Below are 14,304 nucleotides of genomic sequence, written 5' to 3'. Positions count from 1 at the left end.
CTAAGAACTTTTACGAAAGGAAATCTCATTTGGCTCATTAGAAGACAGAATAACATCACAAGTAGAATCCCAGTAAGATAAAGCAGCTTGTTTTAATGATAACAGAGTCTTAACAAGAGAAAACTTGCTTGTAATGAGTAAAATAATCTGCCAGCAAAATGTATTTGTTCGGTATTCATTGGAAAAAGACTTCAATCAATCAAAGTTAAAAAAAAACCTTTATCTTACTGCTACTTATCATGTGTTTCTGTCTTATATTGAGTCAACTGATATTTTCGAATGTAAGACAAATATATCTGGTTATCAATTACACCAACAGTAGTTTCTTACAATTCTTGTTACTTTTAAAAATATCTATATATAAAATAATGTAGTGGTACAGACATGGATGGAATATGATATATGATAAATTTATCACTGCAAGATTAAATTGTAGTAAATTTAATTTTTATGCTGTAATCCGAGCAAAGAAATGTGTTTGTTTCTTAAAGAAAAAAGGAAAAGAAAAGGAGTTTAGAGGAACATTTCTAGACAAATAAAGTATCCCGTTACTCACTGGAGGGAGAGCATTGAAATAACAGACACAACATAACTACTTGCACCACAACTCGTCAGTGGAGAAGATGAAAAATGAATCATATGATCATGTAGGGCTGCAACAATCGTTCGATTTAAAGGAATTTAACAACTACTGGCAACTGATGAATCATTTCAATCTATTTGTTTTAAAAGAAAAATGTAAAAATGAAGATTTGTTGATCCCAGACTGTTAAGTTAAGAGATCTCTGGTTTTTGTCATTCATGACAGAAAATTAAGAGTCTTTGGGTTTTGGAAAGGTGTGTTGATCTTGATGATATCGGTCGATGATGACAGGTATCCTCTTTTATAACCCTTGAAATATTTCTGCAGAGCAAGAAAATGTATATTTTCCTTTTTCTGATGGTATTTTTCCTTGAATGGCTTGTGAATTAACAGCGGATTTCTACACTGCATGATTTCTTCTCATACTCAGTGAAGGACGTAAGTGGGAGCTTGCAGTGAAACAATGGATTTGAGCTATTAAGAGGCTTTTTTTTTGTTCTGCCCTTTATTACTGGTTTCCACATGGCCCCCTGCCCACTTATCAGCAGCATAAACTCTCGCCGCTACAGCTTTTACTGGCCTCTAAGCTGGAGGCACCACATAATAGAAATTCATCAACTTCGCTGAACTGCTATTTTTCTCTCCAGGACCAAACTGTGGTCAGAGAGTGAAACAGCTGCCTTTCTGGTCAGCATGTAACCTCAGTTTCTCTGGTCAAAGAGGTAACGGAAATCTCTTTTTTGAAGAGAACATAGGAAATAATAAAAGAATAAACCTCTGTCATCAGAACTAAAAAGAAACTAAACCTCTACAAGTTTCTCCAGACCTTCAGGAGTGTTTATGTTGTACAGTAAAAAATGAGGGCCGGTGTTGACCCACATGGCATGAATGGAAAAGCAGTTAGAAGCTGAGCAGCGGCAGCAGTAATATTTAAACAGTCGGTTTGTCAAAGAAATTCAATCTTTTTAACAAAAATTCACATGAACGCTCTTTGGAAAGAAGATTTGTGGTTCGTGATAATAGCAGGGGAAAAAAGAAAACAATCTTTGCTCTCCGCTGTGCTTTAGTTTGTTCCATAAGCAGATTCAGCTAAACTCGGAGAGTCTTGATGATGATGATGATGCCAGACGCAGCGTCGCCGCTCTTTCAACAGAAGCGGACAGAGCAGATTTGATTTAAAAGATACAATCCATGATTTATTACAGAAAAGAGTGATATCCAAATCATTTTATGTTACATTGTTTTTTTACATTTCAATATGTTTTTACATGTAAACAGGAACGAAGTAAACAATGTTATTGATACAACTCATGTCACAACTGTCCTATTGCACAGTTTAATCTATGGTCTAACACTGTGCTTCCACATCCAGCACAATCCTATTAGGAGGCGAAGCGTCGAACAGAAAGCTGAATCCCCCTCGAGACTGCAATATTTTCGGAGATGTGCAAGGTCATGCCATTATTACTTATTATACCATACCCATGTTGTGCTATTACCAACAGGAGAAGGCATTGGAAACACCTTTCCGTGCAGCATTTGTTCTGGTGAGAAGGTGGACTGATGCTCTAAGAAAAGAGGATCCATCCAAAAAATAGCTGAAGCTGGGCAAGTCAAACATCCAAGGTCACGTTACTCATTCATAAAATTACCCCAACTCAACACTTAAGATGTTAGCGGGAACATAATTCAAATTCCCAGTTGAGTGTTCAAACAAGTCTGGATGTCTTGTTTAAGCAGACTCTCAGTCAGTCCAGGACAGATTATATTCATCAGTCTGGTGGCCCAGATTGGATTTAGAAAATACTCTTACTGTATAAAACTGCCTCTTCAGGAAACTTAAGTCTTGTTTAGACTTCCAAAAATGATGGACGCTGAAAAAAGGGAAGTGATATGTTTAAGACGTTGTTAACATTTTTACAGCTCTGCTCACAGCAGGTGTTAAATCATGCATACTCTACAGTACAAACGTACCAGTTACGTTTACATCTGCTCAAAAGAAATGTAGCACTCAAAGAGAACGACATGCATAGATTTTCAATGTTCACATAGCAGGGAGGATATTTTGCAACACCTGGACTAGTTTTATTCATTACTGCAATAATAATAATAATAATAATAATAATAATAATATTTAAAAACATATCTCTTTTCAGTTGTGAATCAAATGAGACTTGAAAATTATGACTAATTATTAAATTGGACATCATGGCCTGGAAGCAACATGACTATTTTGTTTTTACAGTTGACATCACGTGCCTGCAGAATGAACTGTATTCGTGTTCAATAATTTCCATCTGCTATAATATACACAATGTGATTATGCAAAATAAAGGAACAAACAAACATGGGTTTAGTGTGTGCATCATTGCATGTGCACTGCAGTGCAAAGATATGTCTAAAAAAAAGGATATGTTTGATTGCATTTTAGAAAACATGATTAAAAAGTAGATCATCTGCAAACATTCAGAGGACACCTGAGAAATGTGGACATGATGTTGTCTGTTTGAGGGTGAAAACGGGTGAACTTATACTGGTAGCACACAATGAAAAATAGAAAACCTTAATTATGCCACAGGATGTACTTACAAAGAACAAACAATAATAAATAATCAATGAGAAAGTTTGAAATAAGGTCAAATGAAGTTCGTTGGTGTTGTGCAATAAGTTGTGATATTCTTTACCTTCATTTGTTGTTTGTGTAGCTTTCATATTTACTGTGCATAACTCAGCAGGATATGATCAACATGACCTGGAGTGTTCAGGCTGATGTTTCCATCACCGACCGAGAGCAAAGTCCCTCATTATTATGGTTCACTCTGCACGCTCCATCAGTCTCATGAGTGAAACAGGAAATGATTCAGACGAGTTGCTCATGCTGCCTGTTTTCACAAATTTGTTGGGATGAAAAACGCTGCTTGAATCCACAATATCAGTTCTGACCACAATAAGAGGTGATGTCATTTAACATGACCAAATTTGTCAATTTCACATGGATAAAGGTCAGAAAGTAGTTGAAACCACATCTGACGTCTGTGCTTCTGGAGGACTGGAACCGCTTCGCCAGTGAGGAACAGTGGATGGATGAGAAGACCCAAGCCACAGGTATGCGTGAGTGATCCAACTTTCAAACATGCTTCAGTGCTTCCAACAGCAAATGAAAAACAGGCAGTGAGCGCAGAACGGAAGAGCGGATTTGTGGCTCCTGCATGCATACATTGCTCATAATTGGAGTCACATTACAACGTACACCGTGGACGTGTTTCAGAGCCATTAACCGAGACCGGAGAAGGTGGTGTGACTCGTATCCAAAGCAAATCCGTACTGTGGAGTTCAGAGAGTTTACAGCAGATCGGACAAACAGAGCAAACAGAGTATTTCTTGAACGAGCACGTGCAGCACAAACAGGCACACGTGATATTGGTGACACAGCTGTGGCGCGCAACTGTAGGCACAATCAGATCGCACTAAGTTCACATCGTCGAAACTCAAGGCAGTCAAGCTCAGCAGTAGCACGGACAGATCAACACACAGGTCACACAGACGTACGTGAACCAGGTGTCTGGATGGGCTCTTTTTTCCCCAAAAGGTATAAAAACAATTTGACCATGCATTTTCTGTGGTTTCATCCAGAATTCTGTTGTTAGCATCCTCCCCGATGAGTGCTTTTAAGTTTTTCTCTTCGTTGTTTAAAAGAAATGGCCACAAATATTAATCAGCATGCTTCAAGGGCAATATACAGTCGCTTTGCAAGAACATTGTCCGTTGTATTTGGTAGCCACATCACCAGAATCACATTTGCGACGTAAAATGCTACGACTTGCCACACTAGCTCAGTCACATAACAGGTAGAACAGTGGCTCTGCTGATGCTCACGGGAGAATAAAAGACGCCATGCTGCGAGCTCAAAGTGGAGTGTTAGCTGCCACAGAGAGAGAGAGAGAGAGAGAGAGAGAGAGAGAGAGAGAGAGAGAGAGAGAGAGAGTCCAAGATGGGTGACAAAGGGAACAGAGGTGAGCTGCAGCCCTTGATCTGCATAGTAAACATTACAATTGCACAGGTATTCCCAGTGAAGCCATGACACAGCAAACCCTCCTGATTAAGCCGTGAGAAAGACGGTAAAAGTGTCACAGCCTGAAACCAAGAGTTGCAGCAACACTGGAGCAGATGGTGAGGTGGAGTGGTCGGGGGTTATAGCTCAGGTCAGGATCTCATTACTGAAGAGGGTGTCTTTGGTGTACAGAATCAGACGAGTTAAGCTAAACTCTCAAAGCTAACATACAGAAATAAGCAGGCAGGGGGAGGCTGTGCCTGTGAGTTGAGGGCTGTGCAGTGTGTAGCGGAGAAGTGAGGGTAAAGCTAAGGCCACTCATGGTGATAACGCCGTCCATTCTTCTTTCTTTCCTTCTGCAGATGCTCCAGCTCCGCTTCGTACATCATCTCTTGCATCAGATATTTTTCCCTCCGCATACGATCGCAGAGATCCTTCGGCATGTCGGGAATGAGGTACGCAATAAAGGACTTGATACCAAACACCAGGTGCTGGGAAAAATAAAACATTAAACACAACACAAATGTAAACACTGTGTGTGCACAGAGATCCTACAACTTGTACTTTTCCTTCATTATTTTCAAGTGAAAAGAAGAAGAAACATGGTGTGTTTTTTATAAAAATAGACCACCATGAAAGTGAAGATCATTTTATGGGAATAGCAGAAATTTCTCAGACCACTGGACCTCAGGCCAAGGGCGCCAAACTTTGATTAACTTGTGAAAATAACCATTTTTCATTTAGCAGCGATTTAGGGTTCATGAATTACTGTTAGAGTTACATAGAACTGACATACAGGAATTTGCTGCTTGTGTTTCTGGTAAATCCAGGAAGGAACTGACCTCAAAGACGATGATGAAGGCAAGCCTCGCAGCCAGGACGTGCCAGAACTGCAGGGTGAACTCGTAGGGCACCGAGCTCCAGGGCGGCGCTCTGTAGTCTCTGTACCTACAGTATCTTGACTCACTGCTGTTCTTCAGCTCACTCATGTCAAACACAGACAGGCTGCTGTTCATGTAGCCTCGCAGACACCTGAGAGCAAAAATAGAAGCTATCAGAGCTGAAGTCAAGCGGGTCCGCCGGTCATATTCCCATAGTTTTAGAGCTTACTCATCCTCATGGTGGTGACCCTTATCTACACATGGGCCGTATTTGAAGGCGTAAACAAAGCGGGGGATGTAGTCTGAGGTGATGGCAATGACGAAGGCGTTGGTGATGACTGCCAACACGCCGATACCTTCAAGAATCCCGTGCCAGATACCTGAGTGCCACGACAGAAACACATTTTAAACAGAGATGAGAAACAAGTAGAGTGGTTAAGAACTTTGGTGTGGTTTCCTAAGTATCCTATCGGTCCAAAAAAACAAAAACAAAAACCCTGGATCTGAAAAAAATTGAATTTTTTTTTCTCTAACACATTCTAGAATTTTTGTAATTGATCTTTGTTAACATGCTCTTTCATCACCAGCCTCCAGAACAGACATACTGCTTTCAATTAAGACAGGAAAAAATCCCCTCTCTGTCATTCTTCCATGACATTCGTCGATGTATGATCAGTTAATGTCACCTACAAAGAAACGTCGCTGCTCATTACAGCTGAGGAATTTCTAAACATTTCTCTGTTTAATTAGAAGGCAGCATGCCACAAGAAGCCTTTGGTCTTACATGAGAGGACTGGTGGTAATCATATAGGAGGGTGGGCTGGTGGAGCCTGCGGTGTAACATATGTCAGTGCAGAAGCAACGGAATAGAAACCCACTTATCTCCATAGGATGGAAAATATGTAGTTTCCGCAACATTCTACAGTTGGAAAATCAGATTCAGAAATAGACAAGATGCAGCGTGTAAGACAGTGTGGATGTGCGATCCAAAGATCACACAGACCTATGTCAGTGGCTCGAGCCGGCATGGGTCTCCTCCACTGAGTGACAAATTTGTAAGCGTCAAGACGAATCTCTATGATGTTATTGAGCAGAGCCAGGAGGGGAGCCAGCGGGAACGCCGCTACGAAGATGGTGGTGAAGCCAAACTGGAGAACTGTGGAGGAAAAGTATGGTTTGGAAGAGAGTCAGAGGATATCAGTCTCAACACTGGCATAAACAGCTTAACTGATTCAGCTGCGATTAGCCAGGATTCCTTTCTGCTTCAAGGTCAAATTGTAAGACTTCAAAGGAGTATTACCCATTTCTAGGTATTCATCCACCAGGCCGTGCGCATTCATTGGCTGCAGATTCCAGTCTTTATCCCACTGTGGAAGCTGAGTTTTATTCTCTACATTCTGGCCTCCTCCACCTCCTTTCTTTATCTTCCTGCGAGACCACCAATTCTGCAGCAAACTGAAAATGTAGCAAGCAGCTAACTGTCAACTCAAAGCAATTATTTCTGACAATACACTGAGCACTGCAGGAATCCTTTTACTCAGCCCAGCACGGGAAGATTTGACGTGTTTCTGCAGGAGAAAAACCTTTTCATATGGTAATGAGTTAAGAGGAAGAATCTATACAAGAATTTCATTAGTTTTTGTGAAATGATAATCTCTTAAAATTATAGAATTAATGAATAAATGCATGCAGCATTTATATTGTTTCCTTTAGATAAAGCACGACATATGACGTACGGATAACCAAGCTCCATGAAGTTGTTCCAGATTTGTTTGAAGAACATGATGACTCCCATTTGCAGGCACAGATCAATCAAGCAGCCACTCGGGTGACACTAAGGTGAAAAAAAAAAGGAACTAGAAAAACTGCAATCCCTATTTCATGCACAGTAATCTTAAAAATCATGAGTCTATCCTCGGACACCCTCATCCCATCCCTTCTCATTGCAATGGAAAATCCTAGTAATGATGTGGGATATTACTTCTAAATACATCTAAAAACAGAAGGAAATAATCAGCAAAGTCATCGCTGACATAATCACCCACTTATGCTGATGCATCGTGACACTCACCTCCTCCAGTCTCCATCGATTAAACAGTTTATTGTATTTTCCAGGCCTGCCAGCAAACCTGCATAGATTTAGAGTGGCAACATTAGGAAGACTTAATTCAATCAGAGAAAACGAATGATGTCTGAGCAGGAAAACAGGACAATTAAAGGTGATAATTGTTTTCGATTAAATGATATATCTCACATTCTGGATCTCACATTTCTTAGCAGGGCAGAATTTTGTTGGAACATGCGGTTGAAACAGTTAGGAGGGGGAAGAATCCTGTCAGATGTCATGACATGGGAGGCTGAAATAAACCATCTCAGCACAGCCCATCATTGATCTCAAGGTAAACAGGAACTCAGTGGCTAGCCTACCTTCCCAGAAAGAACGCAATGTAGAATGTGGAACTGTTTAGGTTTACAAACTGGAACAGGAACATCTTCAGAGCAAAGCTGTTCTCCCACTCTGACTCAGTCCGAGGATGCTCTGAAGAGGGAGAAGCAGGGAGTTGTGGGGTGAACGGAGGAGAAAATAAATGTGGGAGGCAGAATTTAATAAAAGTATAAATATGTGCGGCACGCAGCAATCACTCACCTAAATTTGTCAGCAGATAGGCCACCTTTTCATACACCTGACAGGATGAGAGGAGTCATGAGAATCATCAAGGAGGGAGGGAGGGTAGGGAGGGTAACGGTCATGAGAAAGAGAGACAGAGTGCTAACAGCAGGAAAAAAAACAGACAGCCTTTCTGGCTGTGGATGTGACAGTTCCTGGAACAAAGTTTGAAATAAATGCTTCATGGAACATTTGCAGGACAGAATATGTAAACAGGCCAGATGACGCTTGTCCAGAAACCCACCACATTGAGAGACATGATGATCATAAAGTTGATGCAGACACCGGTACCAGAGGTGGCAAACTGCCAGTTCTTCTTTACAAAATGCCAGTTGAAGGAAGCGAACTTCTCCATGGCAATGAGACGGAAAACCACCACGGCAAACACGGCCGTTAGAACGAGGGAAATCTACGCAGAAATGATGGAGAAGGAAGTGTAGAGGACGGGATGATAGATGAGTGCAAAACTGTGCTTGATAACTTAGTAACAAGCAGTAGATGTTTCGTCTCAGAATGAGCAATTCTGCAGTGCAAAAAATACAACCTACGGCTTAAACAACAGTAATCAATCATTCAAATGTTTTAGTAGACAGGAGAAATTAGGGCAAATTGCACTATTTCCTCTTTGTACAGACATTGTCCAGCAGGGGGAAATCTTAAGCCACTACTAGCACATCACACCACTCTAAAGGTGGCACACAAAATAATGATGATCTCACTCTGAGTCCCGACAGGGCAGATTATTGTGAGCTCAAAGGGTTTACCATGAAGAATATCCCGGACACAGACACCATGAGCCGGCTGAGTTTGTCTGAGAAGGGCTGGAATGGCTCCGGCTTGCCAGATATGGGGTTGACTCTCTCCATCCTGGAGTACTTGGCTTCAAATTGCGGCCTCAGCTCCTCCTGATTAACAACACACGGTCCTGTGTGAACTATTGAACTACAGCTGTTTATTGGATCAAGCTTTTTTATGTATGCATCGTCAAATTCAGAGGGTGCGCAGCACGAACATGGGCGGGAATAATTTGGAGGCAATGAAAGGATATCTGATCAATTGAACACCATCGCTGACTTACCTCTTCCTCCTCCCAATCAATGAGATCCCAGTCATAAGTCAGTTCTGCCCTCCTCCTTTTCCAGAACTCCAGGAACACTGTAGCTGCGGTGGAGATCAAGAATCAATCACATCATTGATCATCTATGAGATGTAATACAAAGTCTGATTGATAATCACAGAGACAAATGTGCTAGATGATGGCCAGATATCCTGAGAGTAACCCAGTCTGCGTGACGTACTCGTACCATTACTGGAACTGATTACAGCTGTCAGTTCACTGCGCCATGTTGTGATGAAGTTCAGGAAAAGTGGGAACGTTAAATAGGCTTTTCTTGCACGATGTTTCACCCCCACCCCCCTAATCGTGTCTTTGTCTGGCAAGATCCATCAAAGACTTCAAAAGAATTCAGTCTGGAGGCTTTGTTTCCTTTGTTCTGGACTCTATTGTGACTTGAGCTGCACACAACACCACAGATGATGTCGGTAATCTTCCTCTGTCAAGACTTTTCATGTATTCGGGTTTATTCTTGATTCATAACACCAGAAAAAACTGCTTTGATAAAGGCTGCATGGCTTAGCGGCATTAGCGTAAAGACAGTGAGGGATGGACCACATCGTTGAAGGAAAAGAGCAGTGTGGTGTGGAATGAGGAGCAGTAACACTAGCTATTAAGTCCTTTCTTTATCTTGCATTCTAATACATGTAGTAAATGTGATGCTGTGGTGGCACAAACTTCTTTCTCTGAGCTAAGACACATTTGAGGAACACAAAAGTATCATGACCTTAAAAAACACCAGAATATAAGTCAGGACAACTTTGACTGGTGTTTAAGATGTTGACGTTTAATATAGCTTGACCCACTTTTGTTTAAAGCGAGAGAAAAGCTGCCTTTTTCAGATGCCTACATTCACTCCCTTGGGCAAACCAATTTTTCATCTCTATCTCACACACTCACACATCAGACCCAGAGTGCACTCAGCAGCGCAGTACCACTACTTTGGTCCACATTGCCAAAAGCCGAAATGCAGGATTCAACACTGCAGACCGCAGACCTTGCTGGGCTCTCCAGCTCGCCTTGGCCTTCATTTAGCTCAAACACAGAACACAATGTGCCAAGTGTTCCCTCTGGGTACAGGTGATTATTTACCACGCTGGCAGAAAGATGGATGTAGGCCAGTCGCTGCACAGCAACACTCAAAAGTCCACATTACAATGATATAGCAGTGGAAACAAAGCTGCAATAAACTACGAGCGTGGTCGACTTCTCTGGCCTGACAGCTTTAGGATACGTCTGTAGAAATGTTTAACTAACTGATAAATTACAGCAAAGCGCTACGAATGTAAGTGCACTCACTCAATCAGAGAAACCCCGACTATCATTTATCCACTGACAAATGTAATAATCTGAGGAGCTCATGCATTTGTACAGCCATCCAAAAAATACAGAATTCTCAGGTGAAGAGCATAATGTGTTTGGAGGAGGTGAGGCCAGAGAGATGTACATATGGATTTCAATTTTAAAAAGGTTTTTATCCAGTGGGGAATACAGTTAAAGTAGCGCTATCTAAATGTTAAAAAATGACAAACAGAAACTGCTCATACCCCAAATAGCCATGAAGATAGCGAAGAAGACGGTGCCGCCGTTGTCAAACAGATGGGTCACCTGCAAACACATGAAGGGCTGCTCTGAAATAGTGGCTGATTTATTAGTCTTCTTTTTTTTCCCCCCAAATATATGTTACGGGTTTGTGAAAATACGTTTTTCATCTTAAGAATTGAGACATTTCTTTAAGTTACAATTTTATATCTAAAAAAAAAAAGGATTCTTGAATGGAATTAGATGGAAGGTTTAATTTAGTTCCTCAAATAAAAGTTAGAAGTCAATTAAAAGCATGGCCAAGGGCGTGAGCGACATGAACAAATAATAACTGACCTCAATTGCTGGCTGGAGGGGAAAAAAAAACAGGGAGAGAGAACTGAATGGAAGAATAAGTGCTCTTCCTATGTCAGCGCTCCTCTCATGCTCTACTTTTTTGGGCTGGTCGGTTCAGAAAAGTAGAGCAGCTCAGAAGACAAGCAGGCTTCGAACTGAGTATGAACAAATATACTCTACAAATACACAGAGGACATTGGAAATAAATTGAAGCCCGACTCCAATAAAAGCTGGGTAGCAAGAAGGCCCCAGTTTCATGTAGTTATATTCCCTTTTAACTTCTAAATCAGGATAGGCACTCCTAGAGCAGAAGAGAAACCCTGAGTGTCCAACACATGAGCCAGCGCAGCCTTGGCAAACATGTTTACAGCCGATAAACCAATAGTGGTACACACAACCGCTGTTAGCCTCTTGAAATGGAAACAAAAGGTATGACGTTTGTATACTAACGGCTGGTTTATGGTCCTGCAAACAGAAAAGAATCCCTTGAGGGTATGTAGCACCAGAGAGCCTCAAGTGTAGTTCTTTTACTTTATTTTACTAATTCTAAATGTTTACTCATACCACTAATCTTTGGCTCACAATACATCTGAAGCTACATCTGCCGATTTTTTTTTTTTAGTGCTTTTACTCTGAACACAGCTGCCTACTGACACTATGAGAGGCTTCTAACCAGTGAACTACACATAGAGGGATCATGTGATTAATCTATGTAGGGTCGTATCTGGGAGAGACCCCTCTGACAGTACACACTGTCATTTGATATATTGGCATTATAAATAATATTGATTATAGACAATATATCAGACAAATATGCAGGTCAGACTTCTTATCTCACACTGGAGGGGAATGAAGAGGCGCTTTTTGTCCAAAAAGATGTGAGGCTTTCAAGTATTGATCTTTGTTTAGAGGAAGTGAAATAAATAGGTTTCACATAACAAGAGAGACAAGAAAAGATCAGAACCGCACCTACCTTTGCATAGACGCAGCTGTCACTCAGCGTCCACGGTTCACACGTCTCCTCACACATCGGACACATGATGGTTGTGTTAGCTTCGCAAATTTCTTTGCTGAATGGAATAAATAATTAAGAATGTACAGGTTTTACATTACGAATTAATCCCAGCTATGTGCAAAGCTGTGAGGTTGTGTGAACGGACCTGACTTGACTGGAGTCCATGGTGAAGAGCCCGTAGAGGAAGACAAAAACACCAACCAGGGCAGCGGGGATCAACATGCCGGTGTACCAGCCCAGCCATGCGAAGTAAAGACCGATCTTCTCCCCAAAGTACCGCCTGATAGCGAAAGACGGAGCACTTCATCAGTAACGGTGCAACTGTTGTTTAAACCTCACCAAGCATGTGGGTTTAGGGTGAAGCTGCGGGTGTGAGGTGGTTGTGGTGGCCTAATGGATACGGACAAGGCTGCTGGGCTGAGAGACGTCCTACAACATAATGCTGTGGTGGAAATTCATCACCAACTCAAACCAGAGCTGCTAGTCTCACTCTCCGATGGTCACAAACCCACTAATTTACACGTTGTATTTTGTTCAATCAGTACTAAAACTATAAATGTAAAATGACTATTTGTGGTTTCAAAGGAAGTTCCTTTTGCTTCTAGTCTATATCCCATAATTAGCATATTTCCTAAAATGTCAAACTGTTACTTTGACCCCAGTGATGCGGTAGTTAGTGGTCAAATCAAACAAGGATCAGGTTGGTGGCATGGACGCGTTACAAATGATCAGGCTTTAAGTTGGTGGTTATTAAGCTTCAGTTGCCACGCTCGTCCGTTCAGCAGACAGTGGGAAATGCAACAGTTCCAAAACACTCATCAGCACTACAAAAATAAACTGAACTACTTGTCCAATCAGAGCTTGGCTGATCAGGACACTTCATTCACAGGAGTTGAAGCTATCATGTTTACTAGCTTTCAACCTTCATCCAGGACAGATACTGCTCCCAGGTTCTCCTTGCACTTGCATTTAGCCTTGGCTCAGAGGTGCTTCAGACATCAGGGTGCTGCACCACTGATGCACCGCTTACATCCATCCCTTCGCCTCCCATGTGAAAGCTAAAAACTGATAGAAGTAACTGAAAAATGATATATTACACAGTGAGTGGGGACAGCACATTACTGGGGCGGCAGCCAACAGCTTGAATTGATACAATGATGTTTGCTTGGCAGGATTCTGGAGGGGAAACGTCCTTCACCGCAATAAAGTGATTGTGTGCTACACCCTAGATCACGTCACTCTTCCCCTTCTGGTTTAGTTGTGCCTGGGCTCTGGCTCGAGGTGGCATAGTAGTGCCCTCTAACCTTTAAATAATCAGGCCTCTTCAGGCATTTTTTTGAAATGTTACATTTGGTTAAGTTCCTCTTTAAAAATGAGCAGATCATGATTAACAGTTATGAAGGGTTGCTTAGGAGTGATAATCAAGCCTATTCAGCATAAAGCAAGAAAAGAACCTGGAACGCCACCTGTTTTTACATGTTGTTTCTATACAGGAATACTTGATGCTCCATTTAAACTTCACGTGTATTTGAGGACATAATGACGCTCATAACCAGGACACAGGTGCTCATGTTAACCTCCAAAAACAGCTCACGATGCTGCATCACCTCCTCCATCACTGATTACCTGATGAGGTCCAGAGGCTGGTACTTGTACCAGATTCCCCAGCGAGCCCAGCGCTCGTACAGAAGGTGCCTGTGGTTCTGGGCGCCATGCGTCTTGATAGGATGTCTGCTCTTGTATCCACCCTGATGAGACGGAAGAGCAAAGTCATCCATATAAGCTGTCACATTTTGGCATCTTGCGAACCCCATTCAATTCAAATCTTCTCACCTCATGAGGAGGAAATGCGGCCTCGTATGTGTTGTTGCCCAATAAACGGTTGATACCTACAGATGAAGAGGGTGGGACATGTTAAAAAAATGCACAAATGATAGCTGTCATCAACGCAGTCACACTAAGCATCTCTGGTGACTCCTCTACAGTCACAACAAGCACTATGTGACTGACCAACACGAGAGGCTTAACATTTTAAACAGCTGCCTACATTTGAAAGAGTGCCCGTATCATCATTTATACATGTTTTACTGTACACGTCACAAAAGTACGCGACT

At 41.7% G+C, this 14,304-nt stretch overlaps 1 protein-coding gene across 2 annotated transcripts in view; it reads right to left on the bottom strand.

Moving 5' to 3' along the window:
* Positions 1–4,454: 4,454 nt before the first annotated feature.
* ano3 (anoctamin 3) overlaps positions 4,455–14,304 on the bottom strand; it is a 37,552-nt gene continuing 27,702 nt past the window's right edge. For both annotated transcript variants that reach the window (XM_086209195.1, XM_086209196.1), the window contains exons 10-26: positions 14,024–14,079; positions 13,817–13,938; positions 12,336–12,470; positions 12,149–12,245; positions 10,845–10,905; positions 9,262–9,344; positions 8,948–9,088; positions 8,428–8,592; positions 8,163–8,199; positions 7,943–8,054; positions 7,587–7,644; positions 7,252–7,349; positions 6,816–6,970; positions 6,519–6,671; positions 5,745–5,895; positions 5,477–5,666; positions 4,455–5,125 (exon numbers count right to left, since the gene is read on the bottom strand). In XM_086209195.1, the coding sequence (XP_086065321.1) occupies positions 4,943–5,125; positions 5,477–5,666; positions 5,745–5,895; positions 6,519–6,671; positions 6,816–6,970; positions 7,252–7,349; positions 7,587–7,644; positions 7,943–8,054; positions 8,163–8,199; positions 8,428–8,592; positions 8,948–9,088; positions 9,262–9,344; positions 10,845–10,905; positions 12,149–12,245; positions 12,336–12,470; positions 13,817–13,938; positions 14,024–14,079 (1,997 nt within the window). In that variant the 3' untranslated portion in view covers positions 4,455–4,942. The remainder of the gene's footprint in view (positions 5,126–5,476; positions 5,667–5,744; positions 5,896–6,518; positions 6,672–6,815; positions 6,971–7,251; positions 7,350–7,586; positions 7,645–7,942; positions 8,055–8,162; positions 8,200–8,427; positions 8,593–8,947; positions 9,089–9,261; positions 9,345–10,844; positions 10,906–12,148; positions 12,246–12,335; positions 12,471–13,816; positions 13,939–14,023; positions 14,080–14,304) is intronic.

Source organism: Aulostomus chinensis, chromosome 7, assembly GCF_037954235.1.
Source record: "Aulostomus chinensis isolate RoL2024-O1b breed Wild chromosome 7, RoL_Achi_v1.0, whole genome shotgun sequence".
Taxonomy (NCBI): domain Eukaryota; kingdom Metazoa; phylum Chordata; class Actinopteri; order Syngnathiformes; family Aulostomidae; genus Aulostomus; species Aulostomus chinensis.
The sequence above is the reverse complement of the archived record's forward strand: the minus strand, read 5'-3'. Positions and strand labels throughout refer to the sequence as shown.